We start from the raw sequence: 23,519 nt of genomic DNA, 5'->3' as shown, positions 1-23,519 counted from the left end.
GGGGAAGGGGAGCCCTGGCGGGGAGAACCCCCCGGTCCCCCGCCCAGCAGCTGAGGCACAGGAGGGCGGCCATCTTGGCCGGGAGGGTAGGGCTGGGGAGCTGCGGGCGCCGTGCGATTGGGGGGCTCGCCCGGAAGTGACGCCAACTACCCGGAAGCGGAGGGGGTTCCCTGGCCCACTCCCCCCTCGTTCGTTTGCTCCCCCGCTTCCTCCCCGCCCCCCTTCCTCTCCATTCGTTTCCCCCCCTCCCCGTTCCCTGCCTTCTTCCCCCCCCCACCCGTCCCTCCCCCCCCAACCTCCGGAGCTGGGAAGAGAGTCAAGATGGCGGCGAAATCCGATGGCGGTGGCGTGGGGGTGGGCTTCGCCCAGCTGCACAACCTGGACGAGGCGGTGGGCAGCGGCGGCGAGGAGGACGGGGAGCCCGGGGGAGGCGGCTGCGGCGGCGGCGGAGACGGCAGCGAGCCCGGCGAGAGCAGCTCGCTGCACATCTGCCACTGCTGCAACACCTCCTCGTGCTACTGGGGCTGCCGCTCCGCCTGCCTGCGCTCCCTCCTGGGCAAGAAGCCGCGCCGCAGCGCCGCCGCCGCCGACGGGGGGGACCAGCCGCTGCAGCCACCCGCGGCCGCCGGCGCAGACCACCACCCCCCGACGCCTGCCACTCGGCCGCAACCGCCGCCGCCGCAGGTGGAGCGGCCGTGGCTCGACTGCCTGTGGATCGTGCTGGCGCTGCTGGTCTTCTTCGGGGACGTGGGCACCGACCTGTGGCTGGCCCTCGACTACTACCGCAAGGGGGACTACGGCTTCTTCGGGCTGACCCTCTTCTTCGTGTTGGTGCCGTCGCTGCTGGTGCAGAGCCTGAGCTTCCGCTGGTTCGTGCAGGACTACACGGGCGGCGGGCTGGGCGCCGTGGAGGGGCTCAGCAGCCGGGGCCCCCCCATGATGGGTGCCGGCTATGGCCACGGCGCCGCCCGCGGCGGCCCGGGTGCGAGGGGCTCGGCCACGCCGGGGGCGCAGCGCCTGTGCCGCCTCTCCGTGTGGATCTGGCAGTCGGTCATCCACCTGCTGCAGATGGGGCAGGTGTGGAGGTAAGATCACTGCGGGGGTGGGGGTGGGGGCCTGGGCCCCGCGGGCGAGGCCAGAGACCTTCGAGCGCGTTCCTCCCTCGAGGTGCCTCGCAGTTGGGCCCCTCGGACGGGTCTGACCCAGGGTCTTGAAGGAGGGGTTTGCCGCGCACTTTCCCTCGCGTCTCAAAAAGACCATCGTTTGATCTGGATCCCTGGCCACGCCTTTTGGCCTTGGGAGGCCCCAGCCCCGCTGTTTGTCTGTCTTCTTCCCTGGTTCGCACTTACCCGAGACCCTGCCTCAACCTTCCCTTTACTCACATCTCTGTAGACCTTTGTATTCCCGTTGTCCCTTTCCCCTGTATCCCAAGGTAACCAGCCGTTTTAGCGCTTTTTATCTGCACCCCAGCTCGTCTTCGGAGCGGGGGCGGGGGGGGGGGATCTTCCTTCTTCCAGCCGGTTTTGCACTCGGTTTTGTCCCCCGGTGAGACATCTTCCCCTCTTCGCCCGTCTTCTCTCCGCAGTGGCCTGTGTGGGGCCCTGCCTCTCCTTTTAGCACTCCTTTATTCCACGCCTCCTCCCCCCTTCCTGCAATCCCATCCCCTGCAAATGACTCCAAGCCGCTTCCTTCCTTGAAGGAAAAAGGACTTTTTTTTCGGGGGGGGGGGGGGGTGGATTAGACGTGCCCTTTTCTTGGTGACAGGTAAAATTGTGTAGTATATGGTGGATGTAAGCGTTTGTTTTTAACTCTCACCTCCAGAAAGTCAATCCGCCACCTGGGCACCTATTCTGGAGGAACATTGTTTTAGGTAGCCGGGTCAGTGCGTAAGTGATTTATGTTTACACAAAACCCCAAGCTTGGCCCTGCAGCCCTTTTCTCTTTTGTAAATTTCCCCTGGTAAGTCCCTCAAAAACCAATTGCAAATGTTCTTTTGGCAACTAACCTTAACTGGCTAAATTAAGGAGATGATCCGGTTAAAATCTTGGTACATCTGTGCCCTCCAACTTAAACTGGCTTGAATGTATTCTGGAAACTGAGTTTGTAAGTAAACATTTGCAAGAGAAAAAAATCTTACCTGAAGATAAATAACACAGAGCTCTTCAGGTACATTGCCTTTGTGAGAAGACATTTTGCTCAGACTGCCCAGAGTTCTGCACCTAGTAGGAGATTTTAGGTGCTATGCATTTCAGTTAACTGAGATGTACTTAAGTTAATTGAAGTAAAAGGTCATTGTGTTTTAAATTGTTTGTCCAGATCTCTCTTCACAGTTTTAAATAAAAATGTTTCAGAATGCGTGGGACTGAATCAAGTCAGATCATGAGAGTGAATGCAAGAAGTTTGTCCTACAGAATTTGTATGCAAATTCAGGATGAGGGTTGAATGAGTGGTTCTTGATTTTCCTAGTGCTCCCAGGTTGGTTTATTGGTCTTCCTGGACTGAACTGAGCAGCCCCCACCCCCCAGCTGTATTTGTCTGCAAATAATTGTTTTCCTGCTAAGTTTATAAGAAGAGGCTAGGGAGATAAAATAGGGAAAAAATGATTTATTAACTTTTGGCAATTGTGAGGGTAGCTTGGGATTAAGTAAAATTTTTGTTTTGAATTTGAAATCTAAATCTTAAAAATAACATCCCTGAACTCCCAAATCCATATTGAATAAAAGGTAGTGTGTTTGATACTGGGGATACTTTTTTTGATTTCTTGCAGGTGGGTAAGATGCAAAAGAATGAAGGGGGAAAGGGACAAGAAGAATGGCAAAGAGAAAGGTTTTCAAAGACTAGTAAAACTTAACAGCATATATTTAGTAACTAGGTTTCTTCTAAACAAGCCCAAATATTGTATCTCTCCCTGTCTTTGACTCCTAAGTATAGGCAGTCAGAATCTTCTTGTCAGGTTAAATTTCCTGAGAGAATTGTTTCTAATGTAATCCATCCTAGATATTTATTAGTAATAAGCTTTTTGGACATAATGAAGTGGAATTTGGTTTCACAAATTTTTTAGGCAGAGCAGTTTTCCCCCACTGACCTCAATCTTCATTGTATTTGGGCAAAGTAAGAAGTCTAGATTTTGGAACAAACTTAAAAGTACATTTTAAGTGTAAATTTAGGTTTTATAGTTGTTTAAAATTGGGTAGTGCATTTATTTCCCAGATCTTCATTGAGCTTTCAAGATTTGTAGTGGTATACAAATATTTTTTTAAAAGATGCCTGTGATTTTACTATGTTTAAATTGTTTTTCAAGATTAAAATATATGTCTAAATATTTCATAAAGTTTTGAAAGTATGGAGTATTCAAAGGTATGTGAATTCAGTGAAGTTATTCTAACATAGCTATACTTCAGAAGAAATATTTGCTGAAGAAGGGTTTTATTTATTTCAAATTTTTTTTTAGAAAACTGGTTTTTCTTGAAATAATCCAGGAGCAGGGTCCCATCTGTCCCTTACTACCTGCTTGCTAGGCATGGGGCTACATGCAGATCATTCATATGAAATGCTTTAGAGAAAGGTTTTTTATCTTTGCTTTTGTTTTTTAATCTCTTGGCAAACAGTTATTTACCAATGTGTATAACCGTATGCCCTCTCAGTTTTTACTGCAAAATTTTTTGGATTATAGTTGTTCCCTAACTATATTCGCTACTTAAATTTTGTTATTTCATATGGTCATGTGACAGAAAGGTTAAGGCCTAGGAATTATATTGCTGATTTGGGCCATATTTATAAAGAAAAGATGTTGGGAACGTTGTATTTGATTAAAACTGATTCCACTAAACCACAAATACCTGTCTCTTCACATTCCCCCCCCCCCCCTTTTTTTTAAAGTAAAGTTACCTGACTCTTGCTTGGACAAATCTCAGTGCTTATTTAAGAGAATTTAGTTTTCCTTGATGGTAAGGTGGTAAGCTTCTCTGTGTGGTGCCTTTCCTGTTGAGATGGAGCATATTTGATAGCTGTTTCACCAAATGAGTTTACAGAATATAAGACAATATTTTTGGCTAGGCCAGAATTGGAGCATGGAAGAATAGTTGTAGGATGATTTGGTTTCATGAACCTCCTTTTGTAGAATATTAGTGTGTGATGTAGCTTTATTTTTTCAGGTGCTTTTCCCAGGGATAGAAGGTATATGAGTCACTCATAACAGGAATATGAGTCACACCAAGGCTTCGGTTTAGTGAAAGTGTTGTTATTAGAAAGTGTGATCATTTTCTTGGAGGGTTAGACCTTAGAAACAGTTTGATTCCGTTTGCATATTTGCATTGTTGTAAGTTTGTTTCTTCAGAGTATTGGCCTTTCTTTGCTTCTGTGCTAACTTCAGAGGGTGGCCAGTGTGTGTTGACAGTTCTTTGTAGTCACGAAGCAGCAGCTCTTTGACCAAAATTTCATCTCATGTCATGATACCCCAGCTAGATCATCGATCTCTCTATTTATTTTTATGGGTGTATTTAAGCCCTTCTATTTCACAAAGTGGAAGAGGAATTTATATAAAATCTTAATAGTATTAGCTTTCTTAAAGTGAACATCAGTCATCCTTTCTCTTGGAAGATAGTGTGGTGTGGAGAGTTGCCTTAAAGGGAGAAGAAAGAAAAAGGCGTTTCACATGTCATAATCGCCCCATCAAATCTATGAATAGTCAAAAGCATTGTTTTCCCCAATTTTTTATTTTCTTCAAGATTTATATGTTTATTTGTTGGGGGGGCAGAAAGGGAGGGTGCACAGGGTGGGGCAGAGGGTGAGGGAGAGAGAAACTTTAGTAAACTCCTCACTGAGCATGGATCCCTACACAGGGCCTGATCTCATAACTCTGAGATCATGACTTGAGCCAAAACCAGGAGTCAAATGGTTAAATGACTGTGCCATCCAGGCCCCCTCTCCCCCATTTTTTCTGTTTTAAGACTGGCATAATGTAGGGACAGAACTCAGTGAATCAGCAGCAGATGTTTCTAGGCTGGTGAAGATGCTTTGTCTTTACTCCTCCTTCACTCCCCCTGTCCCCCCTCCCCCAACAATATATAGGGATATTACACATATTAAGGGCCTTTGTTCTTGTTGAATGTTTTAGAATAGTGGTCCTTAACTCTGGCTGAGAATAGAATCTACTATAGCTTTTTTTTTTTAAAGATTTTATTTATTCATTTGACAGACAGAGATCACAAGTAGGCAGAGAGGCAGGCAGAGAGACAGAGGAGGAAACAGAGTGGGGCTCGATCCCAGGACCCCGAGATCACGACCCGAGCTGAAGGCAGAGGCTTAACCCACCGAGCCACCCAGGCGCCCCTAGAATCTACTATAGCTTTAAAAGAGAAAAAGAGTATACTGAAGGTCCCAGGGTGGGATCCACGTAAGCTTATTATTTCTTAAAGCTCCACAGGTGATTATATGGGCAGCCAGGCTTGAGAAACACTTTGGAGTTGCTTCAGCTTATTCCATTTAGAAATTGTTGGATTTGTATTCTTAATAAATATGATGGAACAATTGGGAATGGAATGATGTGGTACTATTAAGTTTGGTTCCTGGACACACTAACAGAAAAGACTAATCTTAGAAATGTGAGTGTCTTGAAAAAGTATTTGGAGCTGTTGAAGTATATGTACTTATGGTACTCTTTTTTCTTCTTTGAGCTGAGTATGATCTTATTCTAAAAGGATTTCTAAATTGAAAGCAGTCTTCAGTAAATGTAGCCCACTTCATTGCCTTGTGTGTGATCGAAGTGGTACTTTTATGATTATGTTACATGTAAAAGGTACATTAATTTTAATTTTGAAATGATTCTCAAGTAGGCTTGAGGTAAACATAACTGGGCTTACAAGAGGTGTTGGACTAAGTGATCTGTAATATTCCTCTAGCTCTAAGAGTTTGTGATTTAGGAATGGCAGTGTTATCTTACAAATAAGGAGATTTCATTTGGATGGGGCCAGAGTACTAGTCACAGTCAAATGAAGATTGTATACATGCATTTGTGTATGTGTGTGTGTGTAGGTGACTTTATATATTTGCTTATTACTAAATAGCATCTCAATATTTTAAAAATAAAATTTTTTAATCTGTAAGTTTAATGGAATTTTGGTTCAAAAGAAACTCAATGGGTTTTTTTTTTTTGAGGGTAAACTTAAGAAAAATTGATCTGAGAAAGGAAAATGTTTTTGTGTAATCAAAAAGGTCTTGTTGAAAAATGTTGAGATTTACCAGAAAAATCAGAAAATTTGTATGCTATAAAGTGTCAATAATTAGAACAGTGTGTGGCTGGCAGAGGAATTAGGTTGATTGGTAATAAAGCAGAATAAAGAGTGAAGTAAATAAATAGGTTTGCAGGAATTAAGCAGGTAGATAATAAAGCATTTCTAATCCATGAATGGAAAGGGGGTTATTTAACAAATGATAGTGGGGTAAATGACTGCCCACAAAGGGGGCAGGAATTGATCTCTACCTTAGATAAACAAAAATTCTGGAAGGAATTAAAGATGGAAACAGAAGATACTAACCTAAAGGAAAATGTAGGATAATAATTTTATAATTTTGCAGGGGGCAAGATGCTTTGATTCCATCAAAGAAAAAAAAAGGACAGATACGACAGTATAAAGTTGTTCCCATCACCTGAAAAATCATAGAAATACATGGTGAGGGAAAGAGTTATATATTTAGATAAAGAACCACTTCCTAAAGGAGAATGATTTTGATGAGAGCCATCTCTGAGGAGTATTTGTCATTTTTGAGAGATTAGAAACAGTAAAAGTTGACATTTATGGTGAATTTTCAAGGGGAGGTGATGAAAAAAAATGGCATGCTTTGAGTAACATTGCAACTGGTGATGAAGGATAGGATTTCCAGAATGATCCAGAAACAAAGCACCAGACTCTGTATGACAGAAGTCTAGCATTCTGGAAATCTAGTAGGCACATGTCAGAAGTCACAAGCAGTTCATTTTTGTCTTTTAACATTATTTGCTTTGATTTTGCAAACTTTATCCAAAGTTATACTTATGTAAGTGATAAATTCTGGACTGTTGCAAACTGTGTCTTACATGTTGCCATTTTCACCCTGAGCTGGTTGCTTTACAGTGCTCTCTTCTGCAAACAAGTTTATGGCTAACACTTTAACTTACTCCCCATTGATGTTCTATTTACCTGTTGTCTTCTAGTTAAAATCCTGGATTTCTTATTTGTCTCGGAAAGTTAAAATTGAAAAAAAAGTCATGAAGATATAGCCTCATATTAAAGGAAAGGTTCAGTGACTTTTGACATTTGATTGAAGACAACCTACTATTTATTGTTATTGGAGGTTTTTTTTTGTTGGTTTGTTTATTTTTGTTTTTAAAGGACAAGACATACATAGCATCATATAAAGGGAACAGTGGAGTTCCATACAGAAATCATGGTTTATCATTCTGCAAGTTACAAAAAAAAGTCTCTGGCCTTAATTTACTTGTATTTATTAAATGAGGAGTTGAAGGTAGTGATCTTTAAGGTCTCTTCAATTTTGAAAAGTTTATTATGCTATAGATATTAGCACTCTGAAGTTTTAAAGAAAAAATTTCATGCTCTGATTAGAACAAATAATATATTTAAAAATGTATAGGTTTCCCAGGAACTGCTTTGAAATCTTACCATATATTATTTTGATGTACTAAATACATTCTCATTATTTTCAATCACTTTGTTACCTGTAGAGGCAGTTCTGTAGTTAATGTTAAAATTTATTGAAGTTTAGATTTTCTGAGAAATGTGTTAATGCTGTTTATTAGCTGATTTTGTGAATTTACAATTTCAGCTAAAATTAGTCTTTTTAAAGTGCTCATTTTTTGTAATCTTCTGTTTTAAATTTTTTACTGTTAGAGTAAGCTAAAGCAATGCATATAAGTTATATATTTTGGAGGTGTTCTGAATTGCTTACTAAGATTAATTTATTGGGGAGGAACATCAAAATTGCCTACTGCAATTTATTATTTGATATGTATGTATTCTCTAACTTTGAGAATTTAGTGTTTGTAAAATTTTTTTTTCTTTTTTTACTGATAGCCTCCATGCGAGTTGTGAGCTGTTCTGGGAAATAATTCTAAGTGAATTTTGTTTTTGTTTTTCTTAGATTAAGCTGTAGGTACTTCTTTGATTCTAGGTGTATTTCTGGGTTTGCTTGGAGGACTCACTGAGTATTGTTACAATGACATTGATACATTTCTACATAAGATTCAACTTTCGATTTTTCTGTATATCTGATGTGGGTAGATCTTGGTATATTACATTATTTTAACACATCTTAAAACAGACCACTATATCCTAAGGTAACTTTGCTAGCAAAGTTTCTTGTATATCACTTTTTAATTTTGAAATAGCAGTTTTTAAAGTAAATTTTTTATCAAAGGATAATTGACATACGGTGTTTCATTAATTTGAGGTATACAACAGAGTAATTTGATATTTCTGCTGTACATTACATTTCTGTGTCACATGTATTTATCACTGGAAGACTGTGCTCTTGATCCCCTTCACCTATATTGTCTATCTCTGTTTTCTGTTTTAGATTCTACATATAGAAGTGAAATCATTGACTTTCTTAGCATCATACCTTGTAGATCCATCCATGTTGTCACAAATGGCAAGAGTTCATTTTCTGTAGCTGGATAATGCACTACATCTTGTCTATATATTCATCTGTTGATGGATACTTAGGTTGCTTCCATGTCTTGGCTATTGTAAATAATACTTTAATGAACATAAGGATGCATATATCTTTTCATAGTGTTTTTGTTTTCTTTCGGATGCATACCTAGAACTGGAATTGCTGGATTGTATGGTAATTCTGTTTTTAATTTTTTGAGGAACCTCCATACTCTTTTCCATAGTGGCTGTACCAATATGCATTCCTACCAACTATGCATGAAGGTTCCCTTTTCTCCACAGCCTTGCCAATACTTGTTTTCTCTTGTCTTTTTGATAATGACCATTCTGACAGGCGTGAGGTGGTGTCTTACTGTGGTTTTAATTTGCATTTCCCTGATGAGTACTGAAATTGATCATTTTTTCATGTGCTTGTTGGCCATCTGTGTGTCTTTGGAAGAATGTCTATTTGGGTCCCCTGTCCATTTTTTAATTGGAATGTTTGTTTATCTTTTTTTGATATTGAGTTGTAGGAGTTCTTTGTATATTTTAGATGTTAACCCCTTATTGGATATATCGTTTGTGACTATCTTCTCCCATTGCCTTTTCATTTTGTTGGTGGTTTTCATTGCTATGTAAAAGCCTTTTAGTTTGATGTAGTCCTTTTTGTACAAAAGCTTTTTAGTTTGTTGTGATCAAAACTTTTGAGTGCAATAGTTTGGTCTTCCTTTTTTTAACTGTGAGGATGCTATTTCTGTTTTATTTTGGTTATCAGTTTATAGAGTATGGACTATATGCTCATTACCATTTCTAGGAAGAACTTTGAATATTCAGTTCACAGAAAGACAAGGAAGTTTTCTTTACAGCGCTCTTGGAAGGGAAGTAGAGTTGAATATTATTATTTACATTGGGGAGATGCTCTCAAGGAATCATAGGTACATGAAATAGAAACTTTCTCTTTTAACCATTATGCTTCCTTTTCAGTCCATCTTAAATACACTGGACACATGAAGAAAGATGGCAAAGGTGTGGAAGATAACCAAATCCATGGCTTGGGAAACCTGCCAGTAAAATAGAGTTGGCAGGGAATTAAGAACCTAAGCCCTTCCGGGCAGCAGACACACCCTTCTTTCTTCAACTGTGTTTCTTAGAGTGGTCAGAAAACATCTTGTATTTTAGGATAGGCCCAGGGCTAGTTGAAATGCAGATTTGTGGGCTTACGACACTACATACTTAAGGAATTAGAGTCTTAGGGACTTGGGCCAGGGAATGCGTATTTTTTCTTGTCTACCTATGGAAACTTTTAAGCACACAGAGAAGTAGAAAGAATAGTGTTTTGAACACCTGTTACCGTCTACCTGGTTTCAGCAATCAACTTGGATATCTTTGTCAGCATGTATTTGTGTGTAACATATTATGAGGTTGCACCTCTCTATACTTCAAATACTGAATAGTTAGAATAATTTTACATAGCTGTAACACTAAAAAAGTTAACAATAATTCAATACTTATTCCATAATTTTATAGAATCATGCAATAGCTACTTCATATGATTTGTGCATTTGTCCCCAACAATTTCTTTTATAGGTTTTCTCCCCTCCAAATAGGGATTTAGTAAAAATTCACACATTGCTTTTGTTTCCATAACTCTAGAACAGTTCTCTTAATTTTTCTTTTTTCCCTCATGACATTGACTTTTGCAGCGTCTAGGCCAGTTCTCGTATGTTCTGTATTTTGGATTGCTTTATTGTTTTTTCTAAGAGTAGTCTGACTTACATGTTTTCTGGATAAACTTGAAGATGCATCTAGGTGCTTGGTTTTATTCAGGTTATTTATTTTCACCCAAAATATTGCTTCCTGCTTCTTATTTGCATCATATCAGTAGGTACATGGTACCTGGTTTGTTGCATTTTTAGTGGTGCTAAGTTTTATCTCCTGATGAAGATCCTGACTGCCAGATTTTTCTGTATAAAGGTACATTTTCCCTTTTGCAATCAGTAATTCATGGGGTGGTAGTTTGGCAAGGGGTCAAGTGTTCTGTTTCCTAGCAACCTTTTACCTACTGGCATTAGCCATTGAGAATCCCTGCCTTTTATCGGTTATGAAATTGTTGGTGTGAGGTGGGATTTATATTTTATTTTATTTTATTTTTAAATATTTTATTTATTTGACAGAGAGAAATCACAAGTAGGCAGAGAGGCAGGCAGAGAGAGAGGAGGAAGCAGGCTCCCCGCGGAGCAGAGAGCCCGATGTGGGGCTCGATCCCGGATCCTGGGATCATGACCTGAGCCGAAGGGAGAGGCTTAACCCACTGAGCCACCCAGGCGCCCCGGGATTTATATTTTAAATAAGCTCCCTAGCAGTTCTTACTGTCTTTATTTTTATTTATTTATTTTTTAAAAGATTTTATTTATCTATTTGAGAGAGAACGACAGTAAGAATATGAGAACATGAGGGGAAGGGCAGAGGGAGAAGCAGACTCCTCTGTGGAGCTGCAAGCCTGACTTCCCTGGGCTCCATCCCAGGACTCTGAGATCCTGACCTGAGCTGAAGTTAGACACTTAATCTGTTGAGCCACCTAGGCAACCCTCTTACCTTCTTTAAAGTTTGAGAGCCATTGCTCTTGTGGAATCAGTACCTGGGAGTAAAAAAACAAAAAATCTGTCCTGAGGAAGTTAGTATATGACTCTCAGCCCTGATAGGTTTTCAATGGGTTGTCAGTAGACAGAGTTTAAGTGTCATGCTGGTTTTGGAGTAACAAAATTAAATGTGTCTTATGTGTTTCTCATATGTAATAGTAATCAACTGAGGTAAGGGCTAACAGAGATATGTATAAACTTTAGTATATATGACCAAAATTAAAGGAGGGGTAGAGAAATTTCTGAGGAGGAAAGGAAACTGTATTGAATATTATGTTTTTACAAATGCTGTCTCATTTAAATTTTCTTGAGTTTTTGAGCCTGTTTTACAGATGAAGAAATAGGTTTAGAGAGGTTAAGTAATCTGAATTACTAGAACTAACTGGAGAAAGTTTTGAAGGCAGATCTCACTGATGGCAAAAATATGTGCAGTTTTCTTCATGAGATTTTTTCTTGTAATGATCAGAAGTCTCTTCTAATTAATTACTTTGCTTTACTTTTGGACTTTGCTGTTTGGCTTATTTGAAGTGGAGGAATGATATTCTTGAACCCCTGGGGTCTCTTGATATAAAGCTAAGGTCTTCTGAGACCTCTGATTTCTAGTGTAATGTATTAAACTCTGCGGAGAGTGGGGTAGGTATTTAGTTGATTGTAACTGCTGATGTGATTCAAGCAGCTGAGTAGTGCCATTAGGTGTATATCCTTAGGAAATTATTTTCTGAACTTCACCCCAATCTCTTTCTCAAAGCAGATGCACCTTCCATCCCTGTGATTTCCACATTATAGAAAGGACTGTGTAAGGTTGGCCACACCTTGCTGGCCCCTCTTTATCCTTGCAGGTCCCACTTTATCCTTGCAGGTCCCACCAATGCTGGACCCATATGTTGGTTCATTGGCAGCCCATTGGTCACCGAGAGCAGCAGCTTTTAAGATCCCTGAGGTTATCAAGCATTTGTTTCCAAACTTTGGCTGTGCATTGGAATCACCTGGGAGTTGGATATTTGAGTACCATCATTACATATTATGATCCAGTAGGTCTGGGAGGGCCTTGGAATCTGTATTTAAAGAGCCTGTGTGTTCACACAGTTCCTCCAGCAGTGCACAGAGATGAGAACCACAGTTGTGTAGGCTGTTTGTTTTTTTTTTAAGAGTTTAGTTATTTATTTGACAGAGAGAGATCACAAGTAGGCAGAGAGGCAGGCAGAGAGAGAGGGGGAAGCAGGCTCCCTGCCAAGCAGAGATCCTGATGCAGGGCTTGATTCCAGGACCCTGAGATCACGACCCAAGCTGAAGGCAGAGGCCCAACCCACTGAGCCACCCAGGCGCCCCAGTAGGCTGTTTTTTAACCAATTATTTGCCGTGGTAGTTTGCAAGGGGAAGGAGTTTCTGTTAGAATCGCTTGGGAGATTTGTTATACACTTAAATACTGGGCATACTAGATCTAGAGGGATGGAATGTATAAAGGGACACACCAGTATTTAAACAGTCTCTGATTGAACCTTACTCTTAGTTGGAATGGGTTTGTAAAAGTGTGTATTAATCAGATTGTAGCTAGATTTGCCACATATTGTGGCATACGGATTGCCATATACTAAAGATTTAGAATATTGTAAATACATTTAACATTAAAACTGTATGGCATATGCTTGAATATTCCTTTGATTCAAAAGCTTCTTTGGAAGTTTGAAGTACTTCAGAATCTTTATTAACGTGAATTACCACTGCTGGTCATCCAGAAGTGACAGGCTAGAATGGTGTTGGGGAGATTGATATTCTATCCAGAGTGAATTTCATGTCTTGAATTTTCAGAAATGTTCTATTTGTTGAAGTCAGTGCCAAGGATGGGATTCCTAAAAAGAAATTGGTGAACAAAAGGGGAGAAATGATCTAAAAGGTATTAAGTGGGTGTCACTAGAGACAGGAATGAAGGAAGCAGAGAAGAAAAATGACCTAACTACATTTTGCTTGATAGATTTGTGGGTAGAGGGTGGATAACAAGGGGAGAGGATAGGAAGAGGTCCTACAATGTTTTACTCTGTTACTCCGTGTTGGTAGGATATCAGTACAGTGAATCACCAAGGACACCTAAAATCTGCACATACCCAAATAATATCTCTTTGGGTTCCATCTAGAAAAATGCACTGTGGCGGGGTGAGAAAACTTAGGCTCCTTGTGACTGGGAAGCTTGGGGTCAGAAATCCTAGGGGAGGCAATGGCTGGCAGAGATGGGACATGGAGTATATGGGCATGCACAGTGTAGATGGGGCTGGATCCTCTGATTTTGGATCAAAATGAGCAAAACTCTCAAATCTGTCATTTTGCTTGGTTATAAGGAATGCAGCTTGGAGTGGTCAACTAAATAGTAGTTCTAAAGAGCCGTGTGTGGAGGATGCTGCCATTTTGCCACCTTTAAGGCAGTTTTCATCAAAGCTGACTCTGAAGAAAAAGATTATGCCTTCTAAAAAGGAAATTATATTTGCAAAATTTAAGCACTTTCAAATGGTTTTGCTTAGACCTAGTAGGTGATGGTGTACCTTTGGATTGAAAGAAAAAAGAAGCTACATAAAGGATTTATTACTCTTTTTGCAGATTAAACAAACGTTGTTAAAACGAAGCTGAAGTTAAAAGCAATTACGTGGTAAATTTGGGAGAGTTAGTATATGTTTGTAGCATTTGTGGACTAAATTTATGGTTTTCACTATTTGATAGGGCCCACAAAATTTTTAGGTAGTTTTTTAGATGTAGCAGTCTGGGATTAAATGAAATGGTGTTTGTCAGGCATGTTAAAGGATTTTGGATGGGGGTGCCGTGAAGTTGGATTGTGTCATTTTGCCTGTTTGGCATGTGCAGTTCACTATCTCAATTAATGATATGTTCATATCTAATGTAATGTGATACATACATTCCTGAGAAACCTCTCATTCTGTAAAAATTCATGCACTAAAACTATCAGCTGTGGAAAAATATAGGATTAAGGCTAAATTACTTAGGGCTATGAAACTTTGTAACCAGAGCACTAACAAAAACAATGACAATCCAGATAAAAGCACCAGCACAGGGGCGCCTGGGTGGCTCAGTGGTTTAAGCCGCTGCCTTCGGCTCAGGTCATGATCTCAGGGTCCTGGGATCGAGTCCCACGTCGGGCTCTCTGCACTGAAGGGAGCCTGCTTCCCTCTCACTCTCTCTGCCTGCCTCTCTGCCTACTTGTGATCTCTCTCTGTCAAAATTAAAAAAAAAAAAAAAGCACCAGCACAGTAGTATAGGTGACATTTGTACTCCACACCAAGATGATTCTTACCATTTTATCCTGGGACTCGTGTATGTTTTATATGTAGATTCTTGTGGCTACTGGCTTCTACTGGAGGCCCGTTTCACCATAATTAAAACTCTCATGTAAGGTGTAAGCTTCCCGTGTGTTCACATCACAAGATAATGATAAACATGATGGGTACTGAAGCCACTAAAGCAACCACCACTGTTTGTACCAAAGAAGGTAAGACTTTGGTAAGAGTCTCACCAGTTTTCTTAAAGTCTTCATTTTGTTTTTCCTTCCACGTTTTTCTCATGATTTGTGAAAAATCTTGCCCTTGATAGCTTCAAAACATTAACCTGCTGGGAAGAATCAACTCATGAACCAATACTACTTTCCCTTTACACTATTGTCATTCCCATTTTGCCAGTCAAGTGTGATGGAATCCGTGTTACAGAAGCATGCATTTTGCCATCACTTACATATTTTTGAATCTGTGATGCTATCAAGATGCAGCTCCTGAAAATACAAAGGTTCTACTGTTTTTGGAAATTACTAGTTTTGGAGATACCAGTGTTTCAAGGTTAAATGAACTTTATTACCCTTCTCATGCTTTTTTGGCCCTTACATACAATAAAGAAGAGAAGAGGGTCTATTTAAATCCATTTGAAAATTTCTGTTTCTGGAATAGGCATTGGATAGAATGTGGTAATGTCTTAAGGCTGCATCATTTGAACTACACGTGTGGAGCAGGAATGCTTTTACATTTTGGTTCATTTGAGATGTGGTTATAGTGAGCTCTTAAATTAAAATTCATCTGAGCATACAGTAAACAGAAAAAGAAGCAACAGTAGCCAGTTGTCAAGGAAAAGACTGATGGCTAGAATAAACAAATGGCTTTCAGCAATATAAACATTCTGTTTTCATAGAGTTTTGTTTTTTTTTTTTTTTTAAGGATGATTGGGAAAATTTCTAAATTAAGTAGAAGTTAGTTAAATGCGAAAGGCAGCAAATATACAACATTTATGTTAATGACTGTTACAGCTTGTTTCCTCAGTAACTGTAGTAACAAAAATTTCAGTGGCTCAACACAACAGAGATATATTGTCTCCTGTGGGTGGTCCTGACTGATAGTGGCTTTGACATCCTTGAGGGACTCAATCTTCTCAGCATTGAGCCAGTGAAAGGAAAGAATATGGAGAAAGCATAATTCCTTCCTAAAAGCCCTACCTTGAAGTGACACACATCACTTGTGCTTGACAGTCTGCTGTGAAGAACTAGCCCTGAGACTGTAACCACAATCAGGGGAGGCTGGGAAATGTAGTCCTGCCCAGGCAACAGCTTTGTACCCCAGAAGAGGAAGGGTACATTTGGGTTGACAGACTCAGAAAGAAAGAATTTTATGCTTAGACCAGGTACCCTTCAGATTAATGTGTGTGTGTGTGTGTGTGTGTGTGTGTGTATGTGTGTGTGATGTAAATTGGTATTGATGAAAGTATAGAAGAGACAATTTTAGAACTCTATGTTTTAATTAAGTATTTTAGGATTTGTGAGTCATGCAGGCCTCTGTCTCATTACACCCTTTAAAAATGTAAAAACCAATAAACTGAGGGCTGCTGGGTGCTGGGAGCAGGGAGGGATAGGGTGGATAGGTTATGGACATTGGGGAGGGTATGTGCTATGGTGAGTGCTGTGGACTGTGTGAGACTGCTGATTCACAGACCTGAACCCCTGGGGTAAATAATACATTATATGTAAATAAAATAAATAAATAAAATTTTTTTAAAAAGACAAATTCGAAAAAGCACAATAAACTGCTATTTGGTGCATGCAAAAGAAAATGTAAAAACCGTCTGTAGCCTGAGGGTCATATAAAAACAGGCCAACCCTTACTTTAATTGGTCAGGTAAAATAAGTAACTATTTAAATTAACCTTTAAAAATAACTAAGTTCAGATGTTTTAAGTATGATCCATATTAAATATACTAAATTGAAATATAATGAAATAATACAGCTAGAGTTTTAAATAATGTTTTTTCAGGTAGGGTTTAGTTGAGGCAAAAATTGTCCTCATAAACTAAATAAAAAATGTTGGGACCCTATATCTAACCCTTGTCAGTGTTCCAAGTTTTAAAAAATAGTTCTTCTGATTTAGGACAGTTTGGGGTCTTAGTAAGTGAGCACAGCTGATACAACTTGAGTAAAGCCATGTCCTGCCAATTTTGGGGAACTTTTTGACACTGCTCCCCTATAAGAACCCCTCAAAGTCACTTGTTTTTCTTCTGTTAATTGTAGAGACCTAAATATATGTGTAAAATTCATGCTTAGATTTGGAATTCTATGCTAAACTTTTATATTACTAAGTTTCTAGATTCTGTTTGTTAATAACCACTGGGGATGGATTAAAATTAAAAATTCCTTATAACGTTGAAGTGTCTAAATATGATTGAGTGTAAAACTCCAACTAAAATGTTTTCATCAAAGCATGTCAGTATTTTATAAGTTCTTATTGAAATCCATAAAATATTTTAAAGATAGAACCTATTACTCTGGTATTGAGGGTTTAACAGTCAACTGTTGTACGATACTTATTCTTTTAATTCCAAATATTATTTAGGTTACATTTTCTGGTATTCTTTTTTTAAAGATTTATTATGTATTTTAGAGAGAGCAAGTGTGCACAGGGGAGGGCGAAAGGAGAGGGAGAGACAATCCCGAACTCCACTCTTAGCACAGAGCCCTATGCAGGAGATCCCAGGACCCTGAGATCATGACCTGAGGCAAAATCAAGAGTTGGCCTCTTAACTGACTGAGCCACCTGGAAGCCCCTCTAGTATTCTGCCTTTAAAAATTAGGTTACTAAAACATTAGAATAATTAATATGTGTGTTATTTAGAGTCTATTTGATAGTTAAAGTTCCTCCACATAATATCACCACCTGTTGAGATTGTATGGGAGTCTAGATAAAGTTCCTTGTTTTTCCTACAAAGCCAGCATCTGTCACCTGTATGGCTAAGTAATTAATATCTTCTCAGACTATTATACTTGAGTGATAAAATTGCAAATTAGAATTAGAATAAAAACTATACACTAAAACCTTTAGCAGAAGCTATATATGGTGTTACAGGTCAGCTGCACATTATGTAAGATAAAACTTCTGTCCTGTTGATCTTATTAATATAATTTTAATAATTTCAGTATATTTATTTATATTATCTGGAATTGGTTTAGTTTTTTCCTTCCACTATTCTGTCCGTTGTAACCAGGTGATATTACCCAGATTGCAAACAGACATGATTCCCCAGTATTGTATAAAAGCCACTGGGTGACCCTGTTTGAGCTTGATCAAAATGAGTACTGTTATACCCATGTATTCTAGAATGTAATACAGCTGCAGATGTTATAATGCTTACACACTGTTTAAAAGCTTATTCATAAGCCTTTTCAGTTTTTAATTCATACGTTCACTTTTGGGTGGACTCTGCAAAATTATACTTAGTGGCATTATAGTAATGTTAACACAGATCTTAGGGAACTCTTGTCAAGGCCAAATAAACAATGTATTCACATAATATTCTTGATTGACACAGATGGAATCTTGAATATAATTAAAAAAACAACAAATAACACCTCACACCCATTAGAATAGCTACAGTAAAAAAAACAAACGAACACAAAACCAATAGTGACAAGTATTGGTGAGGATGTGGAGAAACTGGGACCCTTGTGTGCTCTTGGGAATGTAAAATAGTGTAACCATATGGAAAACAGTATGATGGTTCCTTAGAAAATTAAATGTAGATTTATATGTGATTGAGCAATTACATTTCGATTACATACCCAAAAGAACTGAATACAGGGACTCGAAGAGAGATTTTTATACCTATGTTCATAGCAATGTTATTTATAATAGCCAAAGGTGGAAGCAGCCCCAGTGTCCATGGTTGGATGAATGAATAAGCAAAATGTAGCATGTACATAGAATATTACTCAGCCTGACAAAGGAAGGAAATTCCGACACATGCTACAACGTGGATGAACCGTGCGGACATTATCCTAAGTGACATAAGCCAGTAACAAAAGGACGGATACTGTCTGATTTCACTTCTGCGAGGTATCTAGATGGTACAATTCACAGAGATAGAAAGTAGAGTGGTTAAGGGCTTGGGGGGAAGGAGGAATAGGAAATTAGGTACACACTTTCAGTTGGGAAGATGAAGAGAGTTCTGTGGATGGATGCTGGTAATGGTTGCACAGCACCATGAATATATTTCACACTGCTGTACACTTAAAAATGGTTAAGGTGGTAAATTTTATGTTAGGTGTATTTTGCCACAGTTAAAAAAGAACAAACCTTTCAGATATTTTCACTTTCTAGGCTTGCAACTTAAAGCATAGAAACAAATGAACAAACGAAATATTTTTTTCTTCCTCGCCCAGGACTGTTGCCAGTTTAAAAACCAAAAACAATACTGATGCTGTCCTCCTAGCCATCCCATTCAACTATGGCATACATCTTATTAGTGTTTTAGCCAGACTGTCCAGCTAGCAACTAGTCTTACTTGTCTTACCTAAAAATATTTAAAAATTGGTCACTTCCATAACACAGTGTGATCATTGATAGGTATAAAGTTAGTCCTGGTGTTATCTTCCACGATGACACCTGTAATGTCAGATTTGAAAAAGAGTACCCCAGTGTTATGAAATCTGAAATTACTCCAGTAAAAAGTGGATAGTATTTTAAATCAAAAGAGTACTCTCCCAAATTCTTCCTCTTATGGCAAGACCTGTGGGCATGAGGCTCAGCACTGCCTTATGAGGGCTGAGGGAGCAGTAGAGCCTTCAGAGCATGCCGTCTAGAGCCCGTGTGATTGGGCTTGCCTCAGACCAACTTGGGCAATTATTTAACCTCTGTATTTCTGAGTTCCCTCATAGGTAAAATACTGCTTATTTTGGGTATAAAGATTAGGAACAGTTTTATGAAGGTTGTTTGAGAATTAGTTGTTAATACATGTGAAGTCTGAGAATAGCACTTGATATATAGTAAGTGCTCACTAAATAAGTGTTTGATATTAATAGCTTTTTCCACCTGGCCCAGAGTATTGAGGATTGTTCTTGTCGTCAATAAGGTGTTCTGCCTGGCCAAATTTTCCTCCTTTATTGGTTATCCAACTTTCTTTCTATACCTATCAAAGTACATTGCTTAGGTGTTCAAGAAAATTCTCCAAATAAAGATATACTAATGCTAAAGTAGTTATAAACATGTATTAATATGTTCTTTTTAAAAATTTTATTAACATATTATGTATTATTTGTTTCAGGAGTACAGGTTTGTGGTTCATTAGTCTACACAATTCATAGCTCTCACCATAGCACATACCTTCCCCAATGTCCATAAATGCCTGTTCTTATTGTAAGGGAAACCAAGGAGAAAGCTAATAGTCACTTTGTAATTTATTTACCTTTGATAAATGCTGGTATAAAAATTGGGTTATGTATATTCAAGAATAACGTTAGGCAGGCATGTTTTCTGTTATAAATCTAGCACCCAAAAAATCTAAAATGTGAGCTTTTTTTAAGAAAAAATGTTGCGGCACCTGGCTGGCTAGGTCACTGGAGCATGTGACTCTTGATCTTGGGGTTGTAGGTTCGAGTCCCACATTGGAGTGTAGAGATTACTTAAATTCTTACCAAAAAAAAGCTACTGTAAAATATTATCATGCACGTATAAACTTTTGATGGAAAAAGAGCTAACCACCCTTTAGTTGATAAGGAGAATATTTGTGTGTAAATGGTTTAACTATGCTGCAACCCTCTAAAATCCTCTCAGCAAAGAAGGATGTTAACCAGCCATTTTACAACCTTTGCAAACAACATTATTGATAGATCTTACTCTCTACTACGGCCGGATCGAAGACCTTTGTTGGCCTTCTTCAGTCACAGAACATACCCCAAACTTTTAAATCGTATCTTGGAGACTTTTTGGTCATCACAGCTGGAAGGTACTGCTGGCATCAAGCGGGTTGAAACAAAAGATGCTACTAAACATTCTGCAGTGCACAAGACAGTTCTCTGCAACAAAGAGTTAAGTATGTAAGTCTAAAACTTAGAGAACCAATGTTGAGAAACCCCCATCTCATCAGCCCTTTGTATTGTTCTGTTCAAATTCTAACAATTTTTTTTAATTAATTTATTTTTTTTCAGCAAAACAGTATTCATTGTTATTCATTGTGCTCCATGCAATACGTACCCACCACCTGGTTCCCCAACCTCCCCCCCCCCCCCGCCCCTTCAAAGCCCTCAGGTTGTTTTTCAGATTTAATGACCTCTTTTTTTTTTTTTTTTCATTTTATTTATTTTTTTCAGTGTAACAGTATTCATTCTTTTTGCACAACACCCAGTGCTCCATGCAAAACGTGCCTTCCCCATTACCCACCACCTTTTCCCCCAACCTCCCACCCCTGACCCTTCAAAACCCTCAGGTTGCCCCAACCTCCCACCCCTGACCCTTCAAAAACAACCCTCAGGTTGTTTTTCAGAGTCCATAGTCTCTTATGGTTCGCCTCCCCTCCCCAATGTCCATAGCCCGCTCCCCCTCTCCCAATCCCACCTCCCCCCAGCAACCCCCAGTTTGTTTTGTGAGATTAAGAGTCATTTATGGTTTGTCTCCCTCCCAATCCCATCTTGTTTCATTTACTCTTCTCCTATCCCCCTACCCCCCCATGTTGCTTCTCCATGTCCTCATATCAGGGAGATCATATGATAGTTGTTTAATGACCTCTTTTAATTGTTACCTCTTTTTTTTTTTAAAAGATTTTATTTATTTGACAGACAGAGATCACAAATAGGCAGAGAGGCAGGCAGAGAGAGGAGGAAACAGGCTCCCTGCCATGCAGAGAGCCCGATGCGGGGCTCGATGCCAGGACCCTGGGATCACGACCCGAGCCGAAGGCAGAGGCCTTAACCCACCTTGAGCCACCCAGGCGCCCCTAATTGTTACCTCTTCCATGAAAATGGATTCAGGTCTGTCCATTCAAGACAGTCACTCTTGACTATGAACTTTGTTAGGGAAAGTGCTTTTGGTACTTAGATTTTTGATTTTTTATCTTATTTATAATTGGTTCCTCTCTCCCTTACTCCTTGAAGAATAGATTCTGTGTCTAGTTCGTACTCATGTTTTTGCAAAGAAATTTCTATATGGTAAGGTATGCCGCTTGTTTTTTTTTTTTAATTTATTTTTTTCAGCATAACAGTATTCATTGTTTTTGCACAACACCCAGTGCTCCATGCAATACATGCCCTCCCTATTACCCACCATCTGGTTCCCCCAACCTCCCACCCCTGCCCCTTCAAAACCCTCAGGTTGTTTTTCAGAGTCCGTAGTCTCTTATGGTTTGCCTCCCCTTCCAGTTTCCCTCAACTCCCTCTCCTCTCCATCTCCCAATGTCCTCCATGTCATTTGTTATGCTCCACAAATAAGTGAAACCAAATGATACTTGACTCTCTCTGCTTGACTTATTTCACTCAGCATAGTCAATTCCAGTCCCATCCATGTTGCAACAAAAGTTGGGTATTCATCCTTTCTTTTCTTTCTTTCTTTTTTTTTTTATAAACATATAATGTATTTACAGACCTGTACCCCTAGGTATGCCGCTTGTTTTAAAGAATGAACAAACCTGGCATTAAATAAAGTATTGCATGGTGTTGACACAGGGCAACTAAGCCACATGCAACTGAAAGATAGATATGAGTACATCAGAAGATGGGTATGAAGAGGAATCTCTGAATATGCAGCCCGAGTTGGGCTTCAGTGGTGTTGAAGGGGACTTCAACACCAGGTGACGCAAATATAAGTCTAAATACACACACATGCACACACATGTGAAATATTTTCATTCTAATGCTGCGAACTTGGGTTTGCTTGTGACAGTTGCTTAGGGTCCGGTTGGCTCAGGTGGTTGGTTTGAAGTGGTTGCCTTCGAAATCTTAAATGAACTAGAAGTATGCAGTGGCTTATTTTGTTTTCTGTGTTTGTTGGCTAAAGTCTAGGTGTCCAGTAGGAATTAGTAAGTTAATAATCAGTTATTTGCTTTTTATGAAAGAGGCATCTGTTAACTTGTAGTCCTGTCAGCGTTGGTTGGGTTTTCTCCAGCTGGATGCCTGTTCTTTGGGCTCCTGTGGGCTCAGACAAAACCAAAGCCAGTCAGAAAATGGAGAATTAAGGAAGTGTTTACTTTAGCAATTTTCTTTAAGGGCTTTGTCTCAATTTTATTTATAGCCTAAACTACAGTAAAACTAGAAGTTTTCTGTTTGATCCAAGCTCTTCTCATTTCTTATTATTTTTAACTTTTAAGATGTTTGTACTTAAAAATTCACTTTTGATGTGCCTGGGTGGCTCAGCTGGTTAAGCTTCTCCCTTTGGCTCGGGTTATGACCCCTGGTCCTGTGATTGAGCTCCACATCGGACTCCCTGCCCAGTGGGGAGCCTGTTCTCCCTCTCCCTCTGCAGTTCCCTCTGCTGTTCGCCTGCTTGTGCACGCATGCTCTCTCTGTCAAATAAATAAAATCTTTAAAAATTTTTTTAAGTGATTTTTTTTTTTATGGTTGCGGAATTTTGTATCCTTTTTTCCTCCCCCAAGTTTAATGTGTATGTACTAAACTTTCTTTTTGGTTGTACTCTTTCATAACTGCCTGATGGCCACCTGAAGTCATAGAAGTAAGACGATTAAATGAAGTCATCCATTTTTAATACATTAATTTTTTTTTGGCTCATTTGTAATTTTCCAAAGTTCATAATATTACTCTTGAGGTTGCTGCAGGTTAATCTCAGGGCTGATAAACTTTCAAAAGATTATACCAGAGTAGACTGATCAATTGTTGAACATGCGAAATTATTGATTTGACCAGAATACATGTCTGTGGCCTGTTTTCAGTGAGTAATAGTGTCAGTTAGATTAACTTCTTTCTTCATAGGATGATTTT

General features: G+C 39.5%; 1 protein-coding gene across 1 annotated transcript in view; it reads left to right on the top strand.

Annotated features, from left to right (window-relative positions):
• The first annotated feature begins 232 nt into the window (after window positions 1–232).
• The window catches only part of XKR6 (XK related 6), a 312,057-nt gene continuing 288,770 nt past the window's right edge, over window positions 233–23,519 (top strand). The window contains exon 1 of the mRNA XM_045997706.1: window positions 233–1,085. Within this exon, the coding sequence (XP_045853662.1) occupies window positions 322–1,085 (764 nt within the window). The 5' untranslated portion in view covers window positions 233–321. The remainder of the gene's footprint in view (window positions 1,086–23,519) is intronic.

Source organism: Meles meles, chromosome 2 (genome assembly GCF_922984935.1).
Source record: "Meles meles chromosome 2, mMelMel3.1 paternal haplotype, whole genome shotgun sequence".
NCBI classification, from domain to species: domain Eukaryota; kingdom Metazoa; phylum Chordata; class Mammalia; order Carnivora; family Mustelidae; genus Meles; species Meles meles.
Note: the sequence above shows the minus strand (reverse complement) of the source record. Positions and strands in the feature narration are given on the sequence as shown.